This window comes from Stenella coeruleoalba, assembly GCF_951394435.1.
Source record: "Stenella coeruleoalba genome assembly, chromosome: 14".
Classification (NCBI taxonomy): domain Eukaryota; kingdom Metazoa; phylum Chordata; class Mammalia; order Artiodactyla; family Delphinidae; genus Stenella; species Stenella coeruleoalba.
In genome coordinates this window covers 67,261,945-67,283,294 of record NC_137160.1, presented here as the reverse complement: position 1 = coordinate 67,283,294, position 21,350 = coordinate 67,261,945, and the positions used below count along the sequence as shown (strand labels likewise).

Genomic DNA, 21,350 nt, shown 5'->3' with positions numbered 1-21,350 from the left:
CTCAGAGAGAGAAAAAAAATGGGCCTGCCACTGAGCTGGGTCCCTGGCAAATGCCTCCAGGAGGAAACAGAGTCTTCCTGCTGCCTGTCAAGACGGCTGTCCCTGGGCCTGATCTCAGCTAATTTGACAGCGCGAGGGGAGGACACCACCCCCATATCTACTCTGCATCTCAAACACACCGAGAGAACTGGCGCGACAGAGGAATTGCTATTGATTTCCACTTGTGCAGGCTGACCTAACAAAACCAATTCATCAAGTGCCTGTCTGCCTCGCTGCTTCAGATGCTCATCCTAACCACGTGCAAATAAATTGCACTAGCATCTAGGGTGATTTGTCAAGGTCCAGCTGAGCAGGGGCCCTGGCTTCCAGTGATGGACTCCGGGCCAGGTTGGCGGGGGGTCAGCCCAGCAAATGCCCTGCTGCTGATCCGCCACCGATCAGCCACATTCTGGGTGGCCCAAGAATCGGGACGTCTGGCAGCTGCGGCCATGCTAGGAGCTGGTTGGCCATGCCTGGGAGGGGGCTTTGAGGAACAAGGCCCAAGTCCCACTCGCTTCAACAGGACTTGGTAGTGACATCGTCACTTGTTTCTTCCTGTCTCCGACCCCTTGATTTTGGAGGATTTAATGGAACGTCTGTGCAACCAGGAGGCACTGAGTTCTGGTTTTGGCTCGGCCACTGGCCAACCATCCTTGGGCAGCTATGAGATGGAGATGACACCACCCGTGGGGGCCCAGGACCCTGAAAAGGCCAGGGGTCAGACTGGGTGTCCAATCCCTGTTCTCCCACCTCCTAGCTGTGGGCGGACAGCCACCTGCTGTTCTCAGTGCCTGGCCTCCTTCATCTGTACTATGGGGCTGAAAATCGTACCTACCTACCTCCTAGGGTGGCAGTCATGGGGACTGAACGAGCTCACAGAAAGGACTGCAGGGCCTCACACACTCAGCCCCTGCTTCTGCAGGCAGGGACCGGAGGCTCAGAGAAGGGAGTGATGTTCTCTGGGCCACACAGTGAGGCAGAGCGAGATCAGGAGGGGTGAAAATAAGAGGCAAGCATGAAAGGCTGATGAAAAGAGCACCGCCCTGCCGCCTTCCTCTCCTGACGGTGGCTGTCATCGAAGCACTGGGACACAGGGGGAGTGGGTCACAGGCCCGGCAACGGATCATTTCTTGAAAGGGTCAAAACTTTATTCGCAGGGCTTTTTTTGTGTTTTTTTTTTGTTTTTGAATACACAGGTTTCCTGCCGTCCAGGGAGAAAGGGACATGGTATCCGGCTGCACGAGGTTTGGGGGCTGGCCTTGGGGCTCCAACCCCGTCCCTTGCACCTGTGCGCTGGCCGCTCAGTTCCTCTGCTGTGGATAAGGCACTGTGTGTTCTGCAGGATGGCGCTCATGGCTGGCTGGCAGACAACGAGGCAGCCTTCTCAGGGGCTGCGAAGCTGAGGCTGTCGAGGGGTGGACTTGAACTTGGGGCCTGGCAGGGGGCCAACTGGCGAGGAGGCCCCAGGCTATGGTACCTCAGCCTGGCAGGTCCAGCTGGCCCTGTTGCAGCGGCCTCAGGATGGAATCATGCCTTTGCTTCTTTTGCGGTCAGTCATGGTTCTCCGGTTGTGGTTGGCTCGTGTGGCCTTGCTGGATTCCTTCTTCCTGCGTTCCTGTGTTGTCTCTCGGCTCTGCCCGTGGCCCCGGGGGCTGCCAGCCACTGCCATCGAGCTGTCATGCCGGTACCTGAGGGAGGAACAACCCGCCCCCACAAGAACCCATCAGGCGAAGGAGGAGGCCCTGATGGGAAGAGCCCTTTGCCTTCCTTGGAGGTCCCTGGGAGAGGACCCAAAGCTTGGGCCAGGATACCCCCATCCCAGCTTCCAGGGGGAGGAGAAATGGAGCCCGGCAGGGGCAGGGCTGTGGGGGCTCCAGCCAGCGCCGTGCCCTCTGTTTACTCTCCTCTGAGCTCTGCCTCCCGATGGGCCTCTGGCTAAGATCTGAGGGTGGACCAGCTAGTGGGCTGAACACAGCCCACAGTGCAGAGAGGACGAGGGCCTGGGGATGGGCCCCTCTCTTCTCCACCCAGGGCCACATGATACAGATGAGGTAGGACTCCAGTTCTACACCCCAGGGCCTTGCTTGGTGGCCTCCCAAGACCAAGTACACTCAGATATGACCTTGGGCCTCTTCAGACCACATCAGCTGCTGGGTTTACCCAGAGCTCTGTGCTCAGGGCGCTGTGATGGATCAGAGGTCAGAGTCACTCTGTTCTCTGCTCAACGACCTTCTGTGGCTCCCGGCTGCCTTCAGAATGAGATCCAATGTCTTCCCCACTTGGTTAGGCCCCCTGCACCCAGTGCGCAGGGCTGTGGGAGTCCCAGGGCCAGGATGGGGGACTGGGCTTGCAACCCCTGGCTTGGCTTTAAGTGGAAGAGGGACCTGGGGCAGGTCCTTGGCCCCTCTGGACTGCACCCCACCCCCAGGAAGACAACGGGGTGAATTAGAGGAGTCTCTAGTTACCTGTTCCCAGCTCCCCTCCGAAGGCCTCCCTCCCTGACCACCCTGAGCTTTCTTGCCTCTTTCCCCTCACATGAAAAACTCCTTTGCACACTTTCCACCTTTAAGGGCCCAGCTCACATGCCCCGTCCCTAACATGCCTCTCTCGGCCATAAAGGATATGTGCCTGTCTGTCTATCTGGGCTCTCCCAGATTTTACACTCTGCCTGACACCAGCGAGCCGTGGACACATCATGCTCCCACACTGGGTGATAAACCCCTTGTAGTGTCTATCAAGTAATGGTTACAAGTGTGGACCCCAGAGATAGGCCACCTGGACTCAATCTCTGCTCTGCCACCTACTAGCTGTGTGACCTTTGGCGGGTTACTTAACATGTCTGGGCCTCAGTTTCCTCATCTGTAAAACAAGGATAATGGTAATAGTAGCTACTTCATAGGTCTGTTGCCAGAACTAAATTAACACATGTAAAGCACTTGGGGTTTGTGTGTGGGCTTCCTGTGTGGCTGGCTGGGCTTCCCCCTCCCACCAACACAGCCTATTAAATGCTCACCCCTTCCTGGCCAGGAAGGCCATGCGCCTGGCTTCTGCTTTTTCCCGCAGCACTGCAGGGTCCTGCACAAAATGGTCAGGCTGTGGAGGGGAGGGGAGAAAAGAATCATGAGCTGCTCCATTTCCCTAAGCTGAGGTGAGGCTGCACCTGGCCCAATCCTGGTGACACCCCTATGCCAGGAGTGGGGCTAAGCCACAGTGCGGCTGGGCAATGCCCCAGAATGCAGCTGGCTTGCTATGGTCCAAGGTTTCCACCAGAAGCCCCTCCTCTGACCCTCCCACCAATTTCCGGAAGAGAGGCAGCTAAAGATGGCTCCATGATAGCAGGAGCGTGATGATGACAGGTGAGAGCAATGGGGGAAGGCCAGGATGGCCGCCATGAGAGACCACACGGGGCCTGGAAACACAAGAGAGCGCCCTGGAAGCTGACTCCTCTCCCCGCTGGCACCATAAGCAATGGGCTGTGGGAGCGCCTGCCCTGTGCCAAGGTGGGGAGAGACTGGACTAGCGGGAGAAAGTGGGACCCAAGGACCACAGACAGGCTTTGGGGGCCCGGGCTGTTTCACAAAAACAACAACAAAACAAGGGGAATTAGTAACTTTTGAAAACTTCAGGATTTGACATAAAAATCCAGGCTGATCCCTTGCCTGGAAGAAGGGAAAGCCCTGGAGGGTCCGGGCCTCCACAGTGCTGAGGAGCCCCTGGGCAGGGCACGTGTGTCCCCCCACCTCAGTTTCCATCAGGCCCCGCTACTCATTTATGTTGGTGGCCTGGCCCCGGACATGTCTGAATTTGTCACCCTGGTGGGAGGACATGGGGGGGGATCCAGGGGTCCCAGGCTGCTGCCCCATTCAACCTGAGCAGCGCTGCTCTTATCTATTTTATATGAGGCTCTAGTTAAGATTTCACTTGAAGAAAAAGTTTAGTGGCTAAAAAACTGAATTTTCAAACCCATCGTCCCAGATGACCTCCAAAGGGCCCTTGGGCTCTAACGCCTCTCTGATTTCAAGAATTGCCAACCTGGGCACAGAGGCCAACAGCTGTCCCTCTCCTGGGCCCCAGGCCTAAATAACCCAGCAGCTCGAAGGCCCGGCCTCTGATCCATCCTCTGGGCCCTCACTGGGCAGCAGAGGCGGGTTCTAAGCTAGCAGCTCTCCAAGCAGACATCCCGGGCTCAGAGGGACCCCCACCCTCCCTGGCAGTAATGCTGGAGCCGCCTCAAGGCCAGGTTCAGAGAAGGGGGGCACAGATCCCGATTCACCTCTCAAAAGTGTACCCTCCCCTTCACCTGCCACCTGCCAAGGAGGTACCTTGGGGGCCTCGTCCTCAGCCTCGTCCTCCTCCTCCTCCTCGTCCTCCTGCCCTTCTCTGGGCACTTTGGTTCTCAGCACCTGAGGGATGGTGAAGGGCCTGAGGGTTTAGAGAGAAAGTGAGATCAAAGACTAGACTAAACCTGGAGAGTGAGCCTCAGGGAGGGGGAACCCCACTGGGTGAGAGGGGCTGCCAGGACGGGGAAGGGCTCAGGAGGCCGGGAAAAACCAAAGTGCTTTTGAAGCCAGCTTTGCTCCAGCCCCTGGATTCTGTGTGGGTACGAGGGTTTGACGTGGGGGCTTTGGGGAGCCTGAGCTGGGGCTGTGGGAGTCTCTAGTTCTCTCTAGTCAGGGCAGCTCTGCTTTCACCGGGGAATTGGGGAATCTCCATAAGATCCCATTGGGAAAAGTTTTCTGCAATTAGGAAGAAAATGTAAAACTCCTGCATGAGACCCAATAAATGCTGCCTCACTCAGGGTAGGTTGGACCAACCGGCCAAGGTGGGGGCTGGGGTGGAGGGAGCACTGGACTAGGAGTCAGGAGGCCTGGGTTCGGGCCCTGGTTCTGCCACTGACTTGCTCACGTGACCTGGGCCCTGGCTCCCACATCTGTATAAACAAGAGGCTGCGGGAGGCCACTCTGCCCCTGGAATTTGACAGCCTCACCTGCGGCTGATGAGCTCATCATCAGAGTCTGCGTCGTTGGCGCCCACCTGGTTGCCATCATATGTGTCATCATACTCATCCTCGTAGTCGTCACTGCGGTAAGGCGAGTCCTCCCCTGGCTGCACTGGCACCTGAGATGGCAGAAGTGTGGGTCCGAGGGGCCCGGGGCTGGCCGGTCTCCCCCCGCAGCACGGCCGGTGGCCTGGGGACGCCTACCTCCTCTGCCACCACGCTGTACTGCTCGTAGCGCCGCCGCTGCGCTACCACCTCCCGCTTGTCGTTCAGCAGGCTCCGCGCGCTCTCCTCCTTCCTGGCACCGAGAGGGAACAGCAAGGAGACACAAAGGAAAACCATTAGGCTTTGAAGGCATGGGAAGGGGCTGCAGCTTCCATGGCTTACTTCTTCCCGCCTCAGGCCGCCACAAACCGAGATCAAGCACTGGTGGGGGCGTGGGGCTCACCGCTGCTGGTGCCCATGTGACTGGGTCCAGCCACTCTAGAGGGCACCCCAGGAGCAGCTGTTAACGTGGAAAAAATGCCCCCCCTTCAGCTGGGAGACTCCCTTTCAAGGCGTCCACCCTGGAGCAACACTGGCCATGTGCGCACAGAGGTCTGATTGGGGATTTTCTTTTCAGCACCGTTTTTAACAGTGAAAGACGGAGAGCAACTCATGTCCATCACGGGTGAAACGGCCAAAGGACCTGTGCTCCCTCTGTGCCACAGAATGCTGGGCGGCAGCTCTCAAGAATGACGGTGATCTATTTGTGCTGATGGAGAAAGAAATCTAAGACATTCTCCAGGAGAAAAGCAAGCAGAGAAAAATGCACAGTATGATCCCATCTGTATAAAAAGCAGAAAGCAAACCAGAACAACTGTCTCCTCTTGTGGGCACATACCTATCTACGCACGTAAATGCACAGAGAGAGGGCTAGTAAGCCCCCTGCCAAATGCCTGGTTACTCCAAGGAGGGGCCTGGGGTTATCCAAATCTTTTAAAACAAACACAAACTGAAGAAAGAGCAAGGCCACATGTTGCTTTCTTAGTGAGCTCAGGGGAGCCCTAGGCGGCCTCAGGGTGTGAGGGGCGAGGAGGGGTCCCGGTCTCTCACTTTCACCCCCGCTTTAGCACAGGGTCTCATCCGTCCTGCAGTTCAATCTTCCATGTCAGATTGCATGGCAAGAAAAAGTCTGAAAGTTTAACTCCTGTCATATCACAGGGGAGGAAAGTAGGGTGCAGGGGAAGGAAGGGGAGAGACGTGTTTGGGAACACAGTGAGCTGTAGCACAGCCATAGTGGGGACTCAGGCCTCTTGACTCCGGGTTTTGCAAATCTGTAGAAAAACCTGGTTTGTCAGACACATCGGCCTGTGGAATGTAGTTTCTAGCCCTGCAGGGGAAATCAATATGAGATGCCAGGAAAGAAAATCCAGCTTAGCTGTGAAATCGGGCCTCTGGAATGTATCAAGGGTAAGGGGAAAAAAAAGAAGAGACACAAAGTCTGTAGCATTCATAAAAATCTTCTATTAACTGGCTTTTGGTGCAGGGAGGGGCAGGCGCCTGAGTCTGGCCTGGGAGCCTGGTGCAGGTCAGGACTGCAGCCCTCAGCATGGCGGGTTAGGATTTGCTTCCTTCAACAGTTTTTATAAAGGGCCTACTATATGCTGGGCAGGGTGCTAAAGCTGGGTTAGGGAGAGATTCAGAAAAGAGTAAGATCTGGATTTGCCCTTAAGGAGCTCAGTCTAGTGGCAAAGAGCAGAAGTGTGCTAGATGAAGGCAAGCATGTCCTGGAAACACAAGTAAAGGAGAAATGAACTGGGGTGCAGGGGGCCTAGCGGGGGCGCTGGAGAAGGGGTAATGGAGGCTCTATGGTGCAGAGACGTTTGTCTGGACCAGGGAAAAATCTTGGTCCACAGGAATCTTTCAGCTCATGTCAGGAAAGGGGGCGTGTGACTGTGGCCTCGGCCCTTACCTGGCTCTCTTTGCCACATTGAGGGCTGGAGAGAAAAGAGGCAGAGAGGAAATGAAAGGGGCCAAGCATGTTCAGGTGGGTGGTGCCACTGGCAGAAGCACACCCATTCAATCAACACATGTTTCCTGAGGGCCTGCTAGGCGCCAGGCCCTGAGCTGGGCCAGGGGACCAAGGATGGATGAGAGCTGTCACTGTTCTCTCTGCCACATCTCACAGCTCCTGGTCTACCTGGCCCCCAGTCCCGGCAGTAGGGAGGTTCTTTCACACGGTGCGCCCTCTGGTTTTGTTGCTCCCAGCAGGACCACAGAGAAGCCTGGCAAACTGCACCTGCCCCAGCTGGGTCCTAGGAGAGGACACAGGTAAGGACAGAGGAGCCTGGTGCCCTGGGTACCCCATCCAAGAAGGTGTGGCTTTGGCCCCATGACCTCATTTGGAGCCAGAGAAGGAAACGAAAATCAGGGGCAAAACCAGCCAGGAAAATATCCATCTGACCCCGAATAGCCAAAGTAAACTTGAGAAAGAAAAACGGAGCAGGAGGAATCAGCCTTCCTGACTTCAGACTATACTACAAAGTTACAGTAATCAAGACAGTATGGTACTGGCACCAAAACAGAAATATAGATCAATGGAACAGGACAGAAAGGCCAGAGATAAACCCACGCACATACGGTCACCTTATCTTTGATAAAGGAGGCAAGAATATACAATGGAGAAAAGACAGCCTCTTCAATAAGTGGTGCTGGGAAAACTGGGCAGCTGCATGTAAAAGAATGAAATTAGAACACTTCCTAACACCATACACAAAAATAAACTCAAAATGGATTAAAGACCTAAATGTAATGCCAGACACTATAAAACTCTTAGAGGAAAACACAGGAAGAACACTCTTTGACATAAATCACAGCAAGATCCTTTTTGACTCACCTCCTAGAGAAATGGAAATAAAAACAAAAATAAATAAATGGGACCTAATGAAACTTAAGAGCTTTTGCACAGCAAAGGAAACCATAAACAAGACGAAAAGACGACCCTCAGAATGGGAGAAAATATTTGCAAACGAAGCAATTGACATAGGATTAATCTCCAAAATATACAAGCAACTCATGCAGCCCAATATCAAAAAAACAAACAACCCAATCCAAAAATGGGCAGAAGATCTAAACAGACATTTCTCCAAAGAGGATACACAGATTGCCAACAAACACATGAAAGGATGCTCAACAACACTAACCATTAGAGAAATGCAAATCAAAAATACAATGAGGTATCACCTCACACCAGTCAGAATGGCCATCATCAAAAAATCTACAAACAATAAATGCTGGAGAGGATGTGGAGAAAAGGGAACCCTCTTGCACTGTTGGTGGGAATGTAAATTGATACAGCCACTATGGAGAAGAGTATGGAGGTTCCTTAAAAACCTAAAAATAGGGCTTCCCTGGTGGCGCAGTGGTTGAGAGTCCACCTGCCGATGCAGGGGACGCAGGTTTGTGCCCCAGTCCGGGAGGATCCCACATGCCGTGAAGCGGCTGGGCCTGTGAGCCATGGCCGCTGAACCTGCACATTCAGAGCCTGTGCTCCGCGACGAGAGAGGCCACAGCAGTGAGAGGCCCACATACCGCAAAAAAACCCCCCAAAAAACCTAAAAATAGAACTACCATACGACCCAGCAACCCCCTACTAGGCATATACCCTGAGAAAACCATAATTCAAAAAGAGTCATGTACCACAATATTCATTGCAGCTCTATTTACAATACCCAGGACATGGAAGCAACCAAAGTGTCCATCGCCAGATGAATGGGTAAAGAAGATGTGGCACATATATACAATGGAATATTACTCAGCCATAAAAAGAAATGAAAGTGAGTTATCTGTAGTGAGATGGATGGACCTGGAGTCTGTCACACAGAGTGAAGTAAGTCAGAAAGAGAAAAACAAATACTGTATGCTAACACATGTACATGGAATCTAAAAAAAAAAATGGTTCTGATGAACCTAGGGGGACAGGAATAAAGATGCAGATGTAGAGAATGGACTTGAGGACATGGGGAGGGGGAAGGGTAAGCTGGGACGAAGTGAGAGAGTAGCACTGACATCTATACACTACTGAATGTAACACAGATAGCTAGTGGGAAGCAGCTGTATCACATGGGGAGATCAGCTCAGTGCTTTGTGACCACCTAGAGGGGTGGGATAGGGAGGGTGGGAGGGAGATGCAAGAGCATGGGGATATGGGGATATATGTATACATAGAGCTGATTCACTTTGTTATACAGCAGCAACTAACACAACATTGTAAAGCGATTATATTCCAATAAATATGTTAAAAAAAAAGGATCCATCTGAGAGCCAGAATATCAGTCAAGCAGCAGTAGCTTCGGAGACCGTATTTGGAACAAGTTGCTTGCGTGGCCTCCTACAAGCCCAGGGAACATGTGGGCTCTTCTGAAACGTGCCACCTTTTCCCTCCTTGTTTCCTCTAGCCTATCCTTCAAGGCCCAACTCAAACTGGCCCTTAGTGGGGTGACACCCACTTTTGAACCTCTAAAGGGCCTGCAGAGGCAATAAAGCCCCCCTTTTCCAGGTGAGGAATCAGGAGATCCAGAGAGGCAATGTAACCTTCCCAAGGTCACACATCTTCTACCAACAGAGCCAGGGCCATAACACAGGCCTCCTGACTCAAGTCTGCTTGGCTACTTCCTGTGTGGTGTGATCACAGGCTGGCCCCTTATCCTTGCCAAGACTTAGTTCTGCCTCCCAGGGATGATGTCAGCATGAAATCAGACAATGAGCAGAAGTGGACCTGGCACCTGCTGAGCTCAGCAAAAGGAATCCTATTTCTTTCACTACAGGCCTTGTCAGAGCCTTTAATGTACTAATGTGCCCTGTGACTCTCCAGGAGGCACACAGGGTGCACAGACATTTTTGGCAATAGAACTAATTTGAGAGAGAACACTTATTATCTTCCAGGGCATCACTGTCCAGTCCAAAGGAGTTAGGGGACCCCACCTTACACACACCGCCTCCTTCCTTAGCTACTATACACCTGTGGCACACGTGCTTGGCATCTACCCAACAACCCCCCTTTACCTCACCCCCACTCCTATCAGACCCTCTTTTTGCTCAGGTCCTCCCCTTCCCCCTTTTCCGGGAGCCCTGGACCTTAGCCCTGTGACCTAGTTCCTCAGTGAGATGTGAGGGGAATCTGGGGAGTTCTGGGAAAGGTCTCCTGGCCTCTAAGAGAGATGCAGAAAGACCTCGTCCAGACTTCCTCTTGGCTGTGTCATTTCTGGACGTCACAGCTGAAACAGGTGCAGTTACCCAGTGGCCCTGAGGGAGCAAGATGCACCCTTGATGATATGGCTGCACCACAGGTCAACCAAGCCTAGACTTCCCTACCCTGTGACTGCCTGTCACGCAAGGGGACAGATTTCCTTATTACTTGAGCCACTGAGTATATCATATCTGGTTTAATGACACACACACATTTTAACTCAAGGGTGATCTGCCTTGTGCTACTTAATTTCTCACATGCTCCGTGAAGGCAGGGCCAAGGCCCTAAGCCCCACTGCCCTGCCCGCATCAGGACAGGGGTCCCCACTGAGGTCCCTCCGTGCCCCATCCTGGTACCTCTCCACTCTGTCACGGCCTGTTTAATGTCCTAAGTCTTTCCCAGGGTCTCTGTGCCCTTTGAGAATGAGGCCTGGGCACCTTGCTCACCTTGTCTCCTGGTGTCTCTAGCACAGGATCTGGAGATAGTGAATCACTTAATAAATATTTTCTGTATGAATAAATAAATAATGAACACATGAACAGAGACTCTGCCCGGGCTACCCGGCACAACGAGCTCAGTAAACATTTGCTACCTGGTCTCTCTGCCAGGCAGCCGGGAGCTCCTTCGAGCAGGGGTACAGCCCTCCTCATCTGCCCCTCTCCCCATGGCTGGGTCATTCTGGCCTGGAACAGTGGCCACTGATACAGGAAAACATCGCCAGCTTGGGATCTGGGGATGTTGCAACGTGTGTGACTAAGCAGTTTGCAAATGCTTCCTGTCCAGCCAGCCAGATGGCTTTACAGTTGCCCTGTGCCGGGTACCCAGGCCAGCAATCAGCCACGCTTCTAGCGCTGGACAGCCCCGGGAATGGGGAACAGCTTGAGCTTCTGGCACTGAGGCTCCTATCCCAAGAACGGGGCAGGTCCTCTCTCCTCTCTGACCCTCACCACTTCCATCTATGTGTTGGGGGAGAGGGCGGGCTGGACTCATCCAGCAGTTCCTAGATTTCTGGATTCCGTGAAGCAGCCCCATGCAGGAGAACGCTGGGGGTCTAGTGCAGGGCTGACGGTGTCTGATCCCGCCATTCTCCATCATGCCATGTGGCTGCTGACTCTCAGCCCCTCCAAGGGGTCTCCATTCCAAAGCCAGGTGATCTTTCCAAAACATATAATGTACCGGCTCAGGCGACCCTCACCATGCTCCCACGTCCTCGGGGCCACCACCCCTGCTGTTCACTCTGCTTGGAAAGCTTCTCCTGTCCCCCTTGCACAACTGACCCTTCCTCGTCCTTCCACAGTCATTCCCACATCATTTTCTCCAAGGAGCCTTTCTGCCTGGACTGAAGCCCCGACTAGAGGCTTGGAAGTCTGCGCACCTCCACCTTGGAGAATCTTTTTCATCTGCAATTTCATGTTGCTTGTTTGCCAAGCTGATTAGTGCAAACTCCACGTGGGCAGGGGCCCTGCCTGTTTCACTCCCCACCACATCCCCAGCACCTAATAAATCCAGGGCCTAGAAGCACCAGGCAAATATTTGTTGAATAAATGAATAAATCATGAATGGACTTTTCAATGCCAAAAAAGTAAGAAGGACATAGATCAAACATAAGTGGAAAGGCCTTAAAATGGAATACATTCACTTCTGAAAAGCTCACTCAGGACAGGTCCTTCATTTGCTCATTTTGTCATCAGATGGAAAAATACAGGTCAAGGAGCAGCTGCTGGGAAGCACTGCCCAGCTCTCCCACCCAGGATTCAGTGGTGGACACCTCCAAAGATGAAAGAAGGGAAGAGGGGCTGGTTTTGGTCCCGCTGGCCTTTTGCTGTCAAAAAGGAGGACTCACTAACTCTGTGTGCAGAGTTGGAGCCTAAAGCGGGATCATTAGAGACCCTGAGCTCGGCTGCTGGGAGCACATGGGTGCCAGGTATGGGGGAGCCCCGAGCTGAAGCTCCATGACCAATTCCATCAAGATGGGGGCTCTGAGTTTCTCGCTTTCTCTCTGCACTTGCAGAGTTGGGGTCCCTGGAACCCCACGGTCCACCAAACTCACCTCCTGCCCTTGTGTACCCGGCTCAGGTCCACTGAGTCCCTGCTGAACACGTCAAACTCATCATTCTGGAAGATGTTGTGACGAGATGCCAGCAGGGGAGTCACGTCTGGCTTCACCTGTCTGGGGGGCAGCACAGAAATCCATTTCAGGGGTCCTTGCTAGTGGATGCCTACCTGCACCCACTCCCCCCATCATGTCCTATCCATCAGAGACTCCACCCCCTTCAACAGCCACACCTGGGACACAGCCTAAAAACCTGCCCAATCCTGTCCAATCCTGCCCCTGCCTGGGTAGGCGGCCACCCCTCATACAAAGTGTCCCTTGGTCCTGCATGCCATTCACACAGGTTTTGCTCACGACAGCCCTATGAGATAGTCAGAGGTCACTCAAGTTCTTTTTGCCTCAAGTGCCCTCACCTGTAAAATGGACACATGGAGGCTGAGGAGCTTGTCCAAAGGCAGAGCTAACTTCATTCATTCATTCAATAAACAACATTTATTCATGGAAGAAACACCCATTCCTGCACTCATTCCTTCTGCCTCCCGGGGCCTTCAGGGAAGCAGTGGGCCCAACTCAGGAAAGGTGGGTATGGGGGAATTCCCTGGCAGTCCAGTGGTTAGGACTCTGCGCTCTCACTGCCGAGGGCCCAGGTTCAATCCCTGGTCGGAAACTAAAATCCCACAAGGCGTGCGGTGCAGCCAAAAAAAAAAAAGAAGGGTGGTTGTGAAGGAAGTGAGAAGCTTTGGCTGTCCTCCCTCAGGAATCTACTGGGAAGGTGGCAATGACAGGGCAGGCCAGCAATATCAGAGCTCTGAAGGCTCTCGACCCCTTGGTCACATCCCTGTGGCTCTAATGGGTCTTCCTACGAGGTGGAGCAGGGCAGTCCAGCGGTGCCCACTCTGCCCTGCAGGGGGCATGTGAGGACCTCCTGGGCCTGAGGTTTCTGTTTCCTCAAAGAGGACATTAGCTTCCACGGTTGGGAAACTCTGCTGCGGGGAAGAGCAAGCGAGCTGAGTCCTGGGACACGTGGGAAGGAGGCGTGGGAGGCAGAGGAACTAAGAAGGGCCCCTGACAAGGGCCCCGGGGCAGGCTGGACGCCGTGAGCCTCCTCCCACCCGTCTCTCTCACCTGTCTAGGCCGCGGTCCAGCTGGCTGAGGGCAGGGGCCAGCCGCCCCTCCAGGATGTTGTTGATCACCTGCTCCGGGTCATAGCTGTAGTGCTCCAGGCAGGCCAGGATGAAGCCCTCGCCAAGGTCTGGCAGCAGGTCCTTCACTTGGGAGATGAGTGAGTCCAGTTCCACGCCACACACCGTGGGGCCTGGAGCAGCCGCTGCCCCCAAGCACTGTGGGAAGAGCCAGAGTGAAGTAGGGGAAGGCTAGGTTGGGCTAGTGACAGGGCAACCGGCCCCCAACAGTGCTGGTCTCAAGTCAGGGGACCTGGTTTGAGTCCCAGCCCTGCCCCTCCTGGCCGAGGGACCTGAGCCAAGTCACTTAAGTGAAAGGGGGCACTACGATTTACCAGCTGAGCTACTTCTGGCTGTGTGACTTGGGGCAGTGTGCTTTTGCACAAAAAACGCAGAGCACTGTGCCTGGCATGGACTAGGCTCTCCATAAACGGCCATGGCTTCTATGAATCAAGTCCTTTTCCTGCTCTGACAGGTTGATGACTGATGCCAGAGCGGAACAGCAACCACCAGACCTGACTATGTGGAGATGCTCTCCTTTGATTATCTCCACCTCGATGAGGGGGATTCAGTGCATAGACAGCTCAAAGTGGCTTAATTTTTTAGGCTTTTAAGGAAATTTACAAATCAAAAAAACAACAGTAAAACTCCTCCATGTCTGAAATAAGCCAAACAGGGAAAAGGGGGTGTGTGGGGGGAGGCACAAGGGGCTGTCATTCTCCAAGGTCCTGGGGCAGCAGTCACGGGGCCTGGGGTCTAACAGGAAGAGCAGCAGCGTCTGTCAATGGAGCATTGAGGGCCAGCCAGGCTCAGAGCATTCACTCCACACAGCAGCTCTGAGCATCATCCCACAGCCACATGGAGGTGGGTGGGGACAGTGGCAGTCCCCACCTTACAGGTGAGAAACCAAGGCTGATGTGAGGGACGTGCCTGAGGCCATTCAGCTGGCGGGTGACAGAACCAGGATACTTCCCTGAGCTGCCTGACCCCAGAGACTGTGTGGTCTTAATCCCCACATCATGGTGCCTGACATTCAGCGAAGAGTCCTGGGCTCAGTGGCTGATCAGTACGGCCACAGACTTGGCGATGGTGAGTTCTGTAAAAGCCTGGAGTGAAAGCACTAGATCAGAGGTTTCCACTCTGTTTAGAGGAGAGTGCCAACAAGGATTTCACATGGAAAAAGCTCCATTGCTTCATCTTATGGAGGGGAAACTGAGGCTTTGACAGCTAAGCGACTTGCCTTCCTCACACCCTGCCTAGCACGCCCGCAGCTCAGAACCCTCTAAAGGCAACGCAGAGCTGACCAGCAGCTCAAGACTGTCAACTCCAAAAGAAACCCTTTTCCCTGAGAGCAGGAACAAAGAAGGCAGGTTTCCCGCTGCCCAAACCTCTCGATGGGGCCAGGAGGGGCTGGGGAGCAGGGGAAGCACCGCTCTTGTCACACACCTCCTCTTCCTCCGAGTTCTGGGGAAGCGATGACGGTCTGCTGACCGCCTCTGCCACCACCACGACCCCGTTAGGATTCTCAGCCACCGGTGGGTCTTTGGCATTGGTGGCTTTCCTTCGGTCCACCCCTTCCCATGCACTCTCAACTGCCTGGAGGATGTAGGCGGTCCGAGTCTCGTCCCTGTGAGGACGTGTTAAGGAGTCTCTCGGGAGGGCAGCTCTGAGGCAGCATTGTTTCTCAATCTATCCCCAGCATCTGACTGTATGGCTTCGGCCAGGGGCTGTCTGGGCTGCATCCAGTGGGCATCACGGGCACCTGGGCTACATGAGGAAACGGGCCAGGCAGACCACAGCCACACTAGCCTGAAAACCCAGTACCTGCCACTCAGCAGAAAGAAGCTCTGGGTAAAGACCGGGCCAGGGGCTGGCAGCAGAGCATCCTGGAACATGGCATTTGGACAATCCAGCAGCTCCTCCTCTGCACTGACCCCCAGGAGGAGGGCCCAGTGGGGACACTACCACTGGGCTTCCTGTCGAACCAGTTGCGGGCTTTCTGTAAAGGCTGGGGGCCCACAGGGTGTCCCTGAGACAGGACTGAGCAACCTACCCAGTCACCAAAATGGTCCTTGGGCCTGCTCGTTCCTGCCCCTCCTCCCTCTCCACTACCCTGGGTATTGCCAAGCCAGATGCTGGGGAGTTGCCCTAGACCCCCTCACTCTACTTCTAACCCAACCCCCCACCAGCCAAAGTATGAAACTGACAATGTCACCCTCTGCTTCACACCCTTCCATGGCTCCCCAGCACTTGCAGGGCTGACCCCAAACTTCTCAGTGAGGGCCATCCCTGGGCCATGCAGGTCTGCTCGGCCCCAGCTCATCTGCCATGGCCTAAACCCCCTCCCGCTAGACCCCTTCCCCTCAGCCCTCTGCAATCTGCACACAACATCTGTGGGCTCCTCAGACAGGCCTGCTCTGTTTGCTGTCCCCTGGGAACACTTAATTCAGGGTTTGGCCACCTCCTCTTCCTTGCGCTGTTCTCAACTTGGATTTCACTTCCGTGTGACACCCCCATCCCAAGCTCCACTGGGTTGAAGGCCCCCTTGGTTTCCCCTGACTCTGAATTTCTCCCATATGACACTCTAACTGCCTATTTAATTATCCGTCTCTCATCCTGCAGTGAGGTCCATAAGGGCAGGGCTGAGTCCATCTTGGTCACACAGGCCCAGAGGCTCAGCAAAGACTAGGGTAAGTAGGGCTGTATTTGCCCCAAGGATCAGAGCAGTCATCTCCTCCAGAGACTGGGGCTGGGGCCTCGGCGGGCATCTAGGGAAGGCTGGCCTAGACGTGTTCTGGGGCCAAATGTCCCTCCACTCCCTGTGGGTCTGACCCGGTCAGGTCAGGCCCGTCCCAGGGGCTGCAGTGGAAGGATACAAGGCTGACGAGGCCTGCTGCAACAGGCTGATGTCATCGGCCACGGGGAAGAGCGCATCATAGTCCCGGAGGAACCTGCCAGAGAGAGTGCAGCGGGGGTGGGGGGGAGAGGGTGTCGGGGAAGACAGGGCTGGGGCCACAGGGGCTGGTTTGCTGAGGGCCACTCCCTGTGTCTGCTGCCCAACCACAAATGCCAGAAGCTTAGACCGTGGTGAGCACATGGCAGGGGCTCTATTACGTAAGGTCTCCTGGGGCTGGTGGGAGTGCCACGGGCCCGTCCCAACTCAGCTACACGCTCACCTCTTTTCCTGCAGCAAGGAGCTGAAGATCTGAAGGAACTCTTCAATGAAGCCCTGAATGTTGTCACAGCTGGAACAGGACACAGGCAAGATGAGCTCATTCCATGCAGACAATCTGCAGCTCCCTTCCTCGCCCGCTCACCCCACCCCTCTGCCAGGCCTCCAGCCAGTTGGGGGAAAGAGGCATTTTTCTCAGTTTCCCATCTTTGCTCAGCAACCCTGGAGCAGGGGAGGGACAAGATGAAGTGAGGGAAACGCCTCTGCTGGGCTTGGGGAGGGGGCTCTTCCACCTGGGTGGGGCAGTGGCTCTCGAGTGTTTACCTGCTTTCTAGGACTGGGAGAAGGCAGATCTGGTTCAGGAGGATGTGAAAAATCTCCAGTAGCTTCTTCCTGGAATGGGAGAGCCTCTGCCACAGGTCACCTAGCAGCCTTCGAAGGCCACAGAGAAAAAAGAAGTAGATTTGAGAGGCAAAAAGGGCACCGAGGGAACTTCTTTCCAGCATTTGCAGGTGCCCCTTGCCCCCCAACCCCTGCCCCCGCCCCCAGGGGCTGGGAAAGCCTCACAGTTTGCTGTTGACAGCAGTTGGCAAAAGGCTACAGGCTCTGAGAGGCCGGCTGGTTCCAGGGCCACTTCTCAGCTCAAACAGGCGGTCAGGAACCAGCAGGTCAATAAGAGCTTAGAGCAACAGCTGAAGGGAAAAGGCTTCAATACAGAGGCCAGGAGGCCATTAGGTAGGGAGGCACCAGCCAAATCCGCATGGTCCGTGGTCCCACCCCCTTGACTTAGAGATGGGGATGCCAAGGCCCACGGAGGGCAGGGCCCAAGCTGGGGCTTCTCTCTCCCACAACAATACTCTTAGTTTTGTCCCCGCCTCACTTGCTATCTTCAAGCCTCCTCTTCTTAATTGCAGACTCCAGTTCGGAAATTGCTATTTCGTAAAAGGAAGCTAGCCTGTGGTGGCACATGTGGGTAAAAGGCTGGATTAGCTCACAAATATCACACTTCATTAGAAAAAGCAAAGCAAACTCAAGGGAGTGGGAAGGCCTATTTCTTGCTCCCAAGTTGTCACCACAGTTTTCTCCCGGGACCACCCTGGCTCTTCCTGAAGTTCACCCCAGATTGTCCCACAGTGGCTGGTCCTAGGAAGAGCCTTGTGGGAAATGCCCTGGAGCTACTTCCCCCATTCATATGGGAAACCAAGGCCCAGATAGGCTCATTCTAACAGAGCAATGAGAAGGCCACCCAGGACTCACTGGGGTTTGAGGAACAAATACAAGGTGACTTTTTTCTTGCTCAAAAACTGCCAGCAGCTCCCTACCTCCTATGACATCAAAGTGTAACTCCTCTCTGGTACATCCGTACCTGGCACAGTATAGCCAACCCTGCTTCTCACCTCAGCAACCTCACAGCCACCCCTTCTCAACTCAGATTTAAACTCTCCATCCCCTAAATTAGGAGATTGGGATTAACATACACACACTACTATATATAAAATAGATAACTAATAAGAACCTACTGTATAGCACAGGGAGCTCTACTCAATGTTTTGTAACAGGGCTTCCCTGGTGGCGCAGTGGATAAGAATCTGTCTGCCAATGCAGGGGACAGGGGTTCGATCCCTGGTCTGGGAAGATCCCACATGCCGCAGAGCAACTAAGCCTATGCATCACAACTACTGAGCCTGTGCTCTAGAGCCCGCGAGCCACAACTACTGAAGCCCGCACACCTAGAACCTGTGCTCCACAACAAGAGAAGCCACTGCAATGAGAAGCCCGCGCACCAACGAAGAGTAGCCCCCGCTCGCCACAACTAGAGAAAGCCCACACGCATCAACGAAGACCCAATGCAGCCAAAAATAAATAAATAAATAATTTTTTAAAAAATTCGGAAAAAAAAAATTCTGTAGCAACCTATTGATATATGGGAAAAGAATCTGAAAAAGAATGGATATATATATATATATATATATATATATATATATAACTGATTCACTTTGCTGTACACCTGAAACTAACACAACATTGTAAATCAACTATACTCCAATAAAAATTTCAACAAAAGCGAAAACAGAAACTCTTCATCCCAGCCACACGCTTCCTGATCACGCTCACCCCTGTGATTACTCCTCCCCGGAACTAGATGCACAGCACTCAGAAGATCGTGTTTTTACAACTTAAAATGCAGCTACCTCTCTTCTGGGGTGTAATTCTATCTCTGAACATCTTAGGCTTCCCAAAGCCAGAAATGCAGCTGACGTGCCTAGGACAGTGCTGAATCTGCAGCAGGCACCCTGTAAACATCTGTCTGTCAATCGGCTGGCTGCTGACAACTTTTTCCTAGTGCAGTGCTGTGCGTAGCAGAGGGTAAGCCGGCCCAAAGAGGCAGGCCTTTCGAGGCCCACAGCATGGCACCCAGAAGACGACAGAGAGGGTAGTTTGGCTCAAGCAGAGTCAGGCGTTGCCAGGATACACTGCTGGTGGGAGGGTTAACTGAAACAACCCGTATAGAGGGTGATTTGGTGAGATCTGTGAAAATTTTAAATGCATATACCATCTGTTCCCACAATTCTACTTCTAGGAATTTATTTCTCAGATATACTTGTAAAGAGGTACATAATGACCTGTGTACAAAGTTATTCTTTACGGCAATTTTTTTTGTAATAGCAAACAGTTGGAAAAAACCTAAATCTCTGGGGGCTGGTGTCCCACACAACGGAATTCTACCCAGCCATACCAAAGACTGAAGGTGCTTTATGCATAGATGTACATTAAATTTAAAAGTAAAATGCAAACAGTACATACAGTCCTCATAATATGCCAGTATATTAAATATTAAAAAGAGGGCAGGAGATTTATAATGTGTATATTTGCTTATATGTGCATATTTATATGCATATCTCTGGAAAATTCCACAAAAAAAACTAACCCGATGCTTGTGTGTGAGGAACAGAACTGGGGAAGGGGGAAAGGGAGGCTTTTCAATGTGTATTTTATACTTTTTGAGTTTTGAACCATGTGAATGCATTATTCGTTCACAGAATTAAAGGACAGAAAGAGAGGAGGGCTGAGAAGGTTGTTCTGAGAGAGATTAGCTAGAGGGCTGTTTGGGGAGGTAGTCCTTTGACCAGAGTCCTCTGGGACTGAGGGGCTGCTTCGCTCAGCGGGTGTTCCTGGCCTCCAGCACAGTTGGAACAGGCTGAGCCAGCCCCAGGCTGTTTGTGGGTCAGAGGCAGTGTCACTTGCCAAAGGCAGGGTCACTCGCAGTCAAGAGTGTTTTCTTTTCTTCCTCCTCATCTTGAGATGGGTGGAGCTGCTCCCCTGCCGCCACGGGGTACCTCGCAGGAAAGTCAGCTCTTCCAGAAATGACCCTCCCATCTCCAAAGACCTTTTCCAAAGCCATCTGCGCCATGTTTGGGAAGATGCTTTCACAAAATGGGAAAATGCTTATGGCGAGTGAAAATAAGTCTAAGAACAGCATGATCTCTCATAGAGATTTTCATTTCCTACCTTTGGGGATTTCCCAAAGTTCCTACAAGCATTTGCCACATTTACCATGAGAAAAGATACCTTTTAAAAACTGTGACAACATTTTTAAGAGTCCCATCCTAACCCCTTCCTTCTGGAGAAAGTGTGGATCAGTGCTTTATTCTAACGTTCTCCGGGAGGCTGATCAATCTTCATGTCTGATTTTTGTGAGCTGAGGAGAACCAGGCGGGCTCAGGGCACCAGCTGCCATCTCTGGCACATGCCAGGGCTAGATAAATGTTTTGTTGAATGGGTGAGCAAATGACCGAATGGACAGAGGGCTGGGTGGACGGAGCTGGGCAGCTCCCAGAAGCTCCTGCAAACGGTGGGGAGAGATGCCTGGCAAGAACAGCCAGAGGCCACTGAGAACAGGGCAGCCCACCCCCACCTTCTGCCATTGCCAGGCAGTGTGCCAGTTACCAGCTCACCCCCTTCTCACTGCACACGGAACAGATGCCCACGGTGCTAAGTGGGCAAAGAGGGTCTCCCTCCCTGCCCCGTATCCCCCTTGGTATCTTTCTTCATCACAGCAGGATCTTTCTATGAGTTATTTGGATAAAAGCCTCCAGGGCCTCCCTCCTGCCTGCCCAATAAAGGCCCCACTCCCTGCCAGCACACATCAAACCAAGTCTGACTTCCCTGGAGCCCTCTCTGGTTGTCACCTGCTCCCCACGCCCACACCCGCCCCTCGTGTCACACTCCACTCCCCTGTTCTCCCCGGAACACACGCTGGGCCTCCGCAGGCTTCACTCCGCCAGCCTGAATGCGCTTCCGGCCATGGAAACCTTTCTCTGCCTGGAAGGTTGCTGTTCATTCTTAAGATCTCATTTAAGGGTCGCCCTGAAACCTTCTCTTATTTCATCAGATAGAACTTTGCTCCCTCATCTGTGTTCATAATTCGGCCTCAACTGCTGGCGCCACACGGGCGCACATCTGCTCACATCCTCACGTGTGCTCTTCCCTGGGCTGGAGGCTGAAGTCCTCAGCCCGCTCCTTATCATCTGTCACTCCCTGTGCCTACCTGTGACAGGGGGTCTGAAACAAAACGGGACTGAATTGAAACTGCCCGACTCTTGGGTTGGTGTTTTTCTTCCTCCTCTCCCCTGTTCTTAGCCCCAAATAGCAGTGCTTCTCAAATGCAGCCTCCA

The 21,350-nt window shown here is 53.4% G+C and overlaps 1 protein-coding gene across 5 annotated transcripts in view; it reads right to left on the bottom strand.

Annotated features, from left to right (window-relative positions):
• Positions 1–1,040: 1,040 nt before the first annotated feature.
• Positions 1,041–21,350, bottom strand: part of ASCC2 (activating signal cointegrator 1 complex subunit 2) — a 39,251-nt gene continuing 18,941 nt past the window's right edge. For 2 of the 5 annotated variants that reach the window (XM_079942892.1, XM_079942894.1), the window contains 12 exons: positions 17,555–17,629; positions 16,999–17,106; positions 16,679–16,747; positions 16,379–16,453; positions 14,949–15,129; positions 13,447–13,661; positions 12,319–12,438; positions 5,243–5,336; positions 5,027–5,157; positions 4,362–4,461; positions 3,053–3,132; positions 1,041–1,727 (listed from right to left, as the gene is read on the bottom strand). In XM_079942892.1, the coding sequence (XP_079799018.1) occupies positions 1,556–1,727; positions 3,053–3,132; positions 4,362–4,461; positions 5,027–5,157; positions 5,243–5,336; positions 12,319–12,438; positions 13,447–13,661; positions 14,949–15,129; positions 16,379–16,453; positions 16,679–16,747; positions 16,999–17,106; positions 17,555–17,629 (1,420 nt within the window). In that variant the 3' untranslated portion in view covers positions 1,041–1,555. Of the gene's footprint in view, positions 1,728–3,052; positions 3,133–4,361; positions 4,462–5,026; positions 5,158–5,242; positions 5,337–12,318; positions 12,439–13,446; positions 13,662–14,948; positions 15,130–16,378; positions 16,454–16,678; positions 16,748–16,998; positions 17,107–17,554; positions 17,630–21,350 lie in introns of those variants that run through there. The other 3 variants (XM_079942893.1, XM_079942895.1, XR_013831344.1) reach the window with 2 other exon arrangements.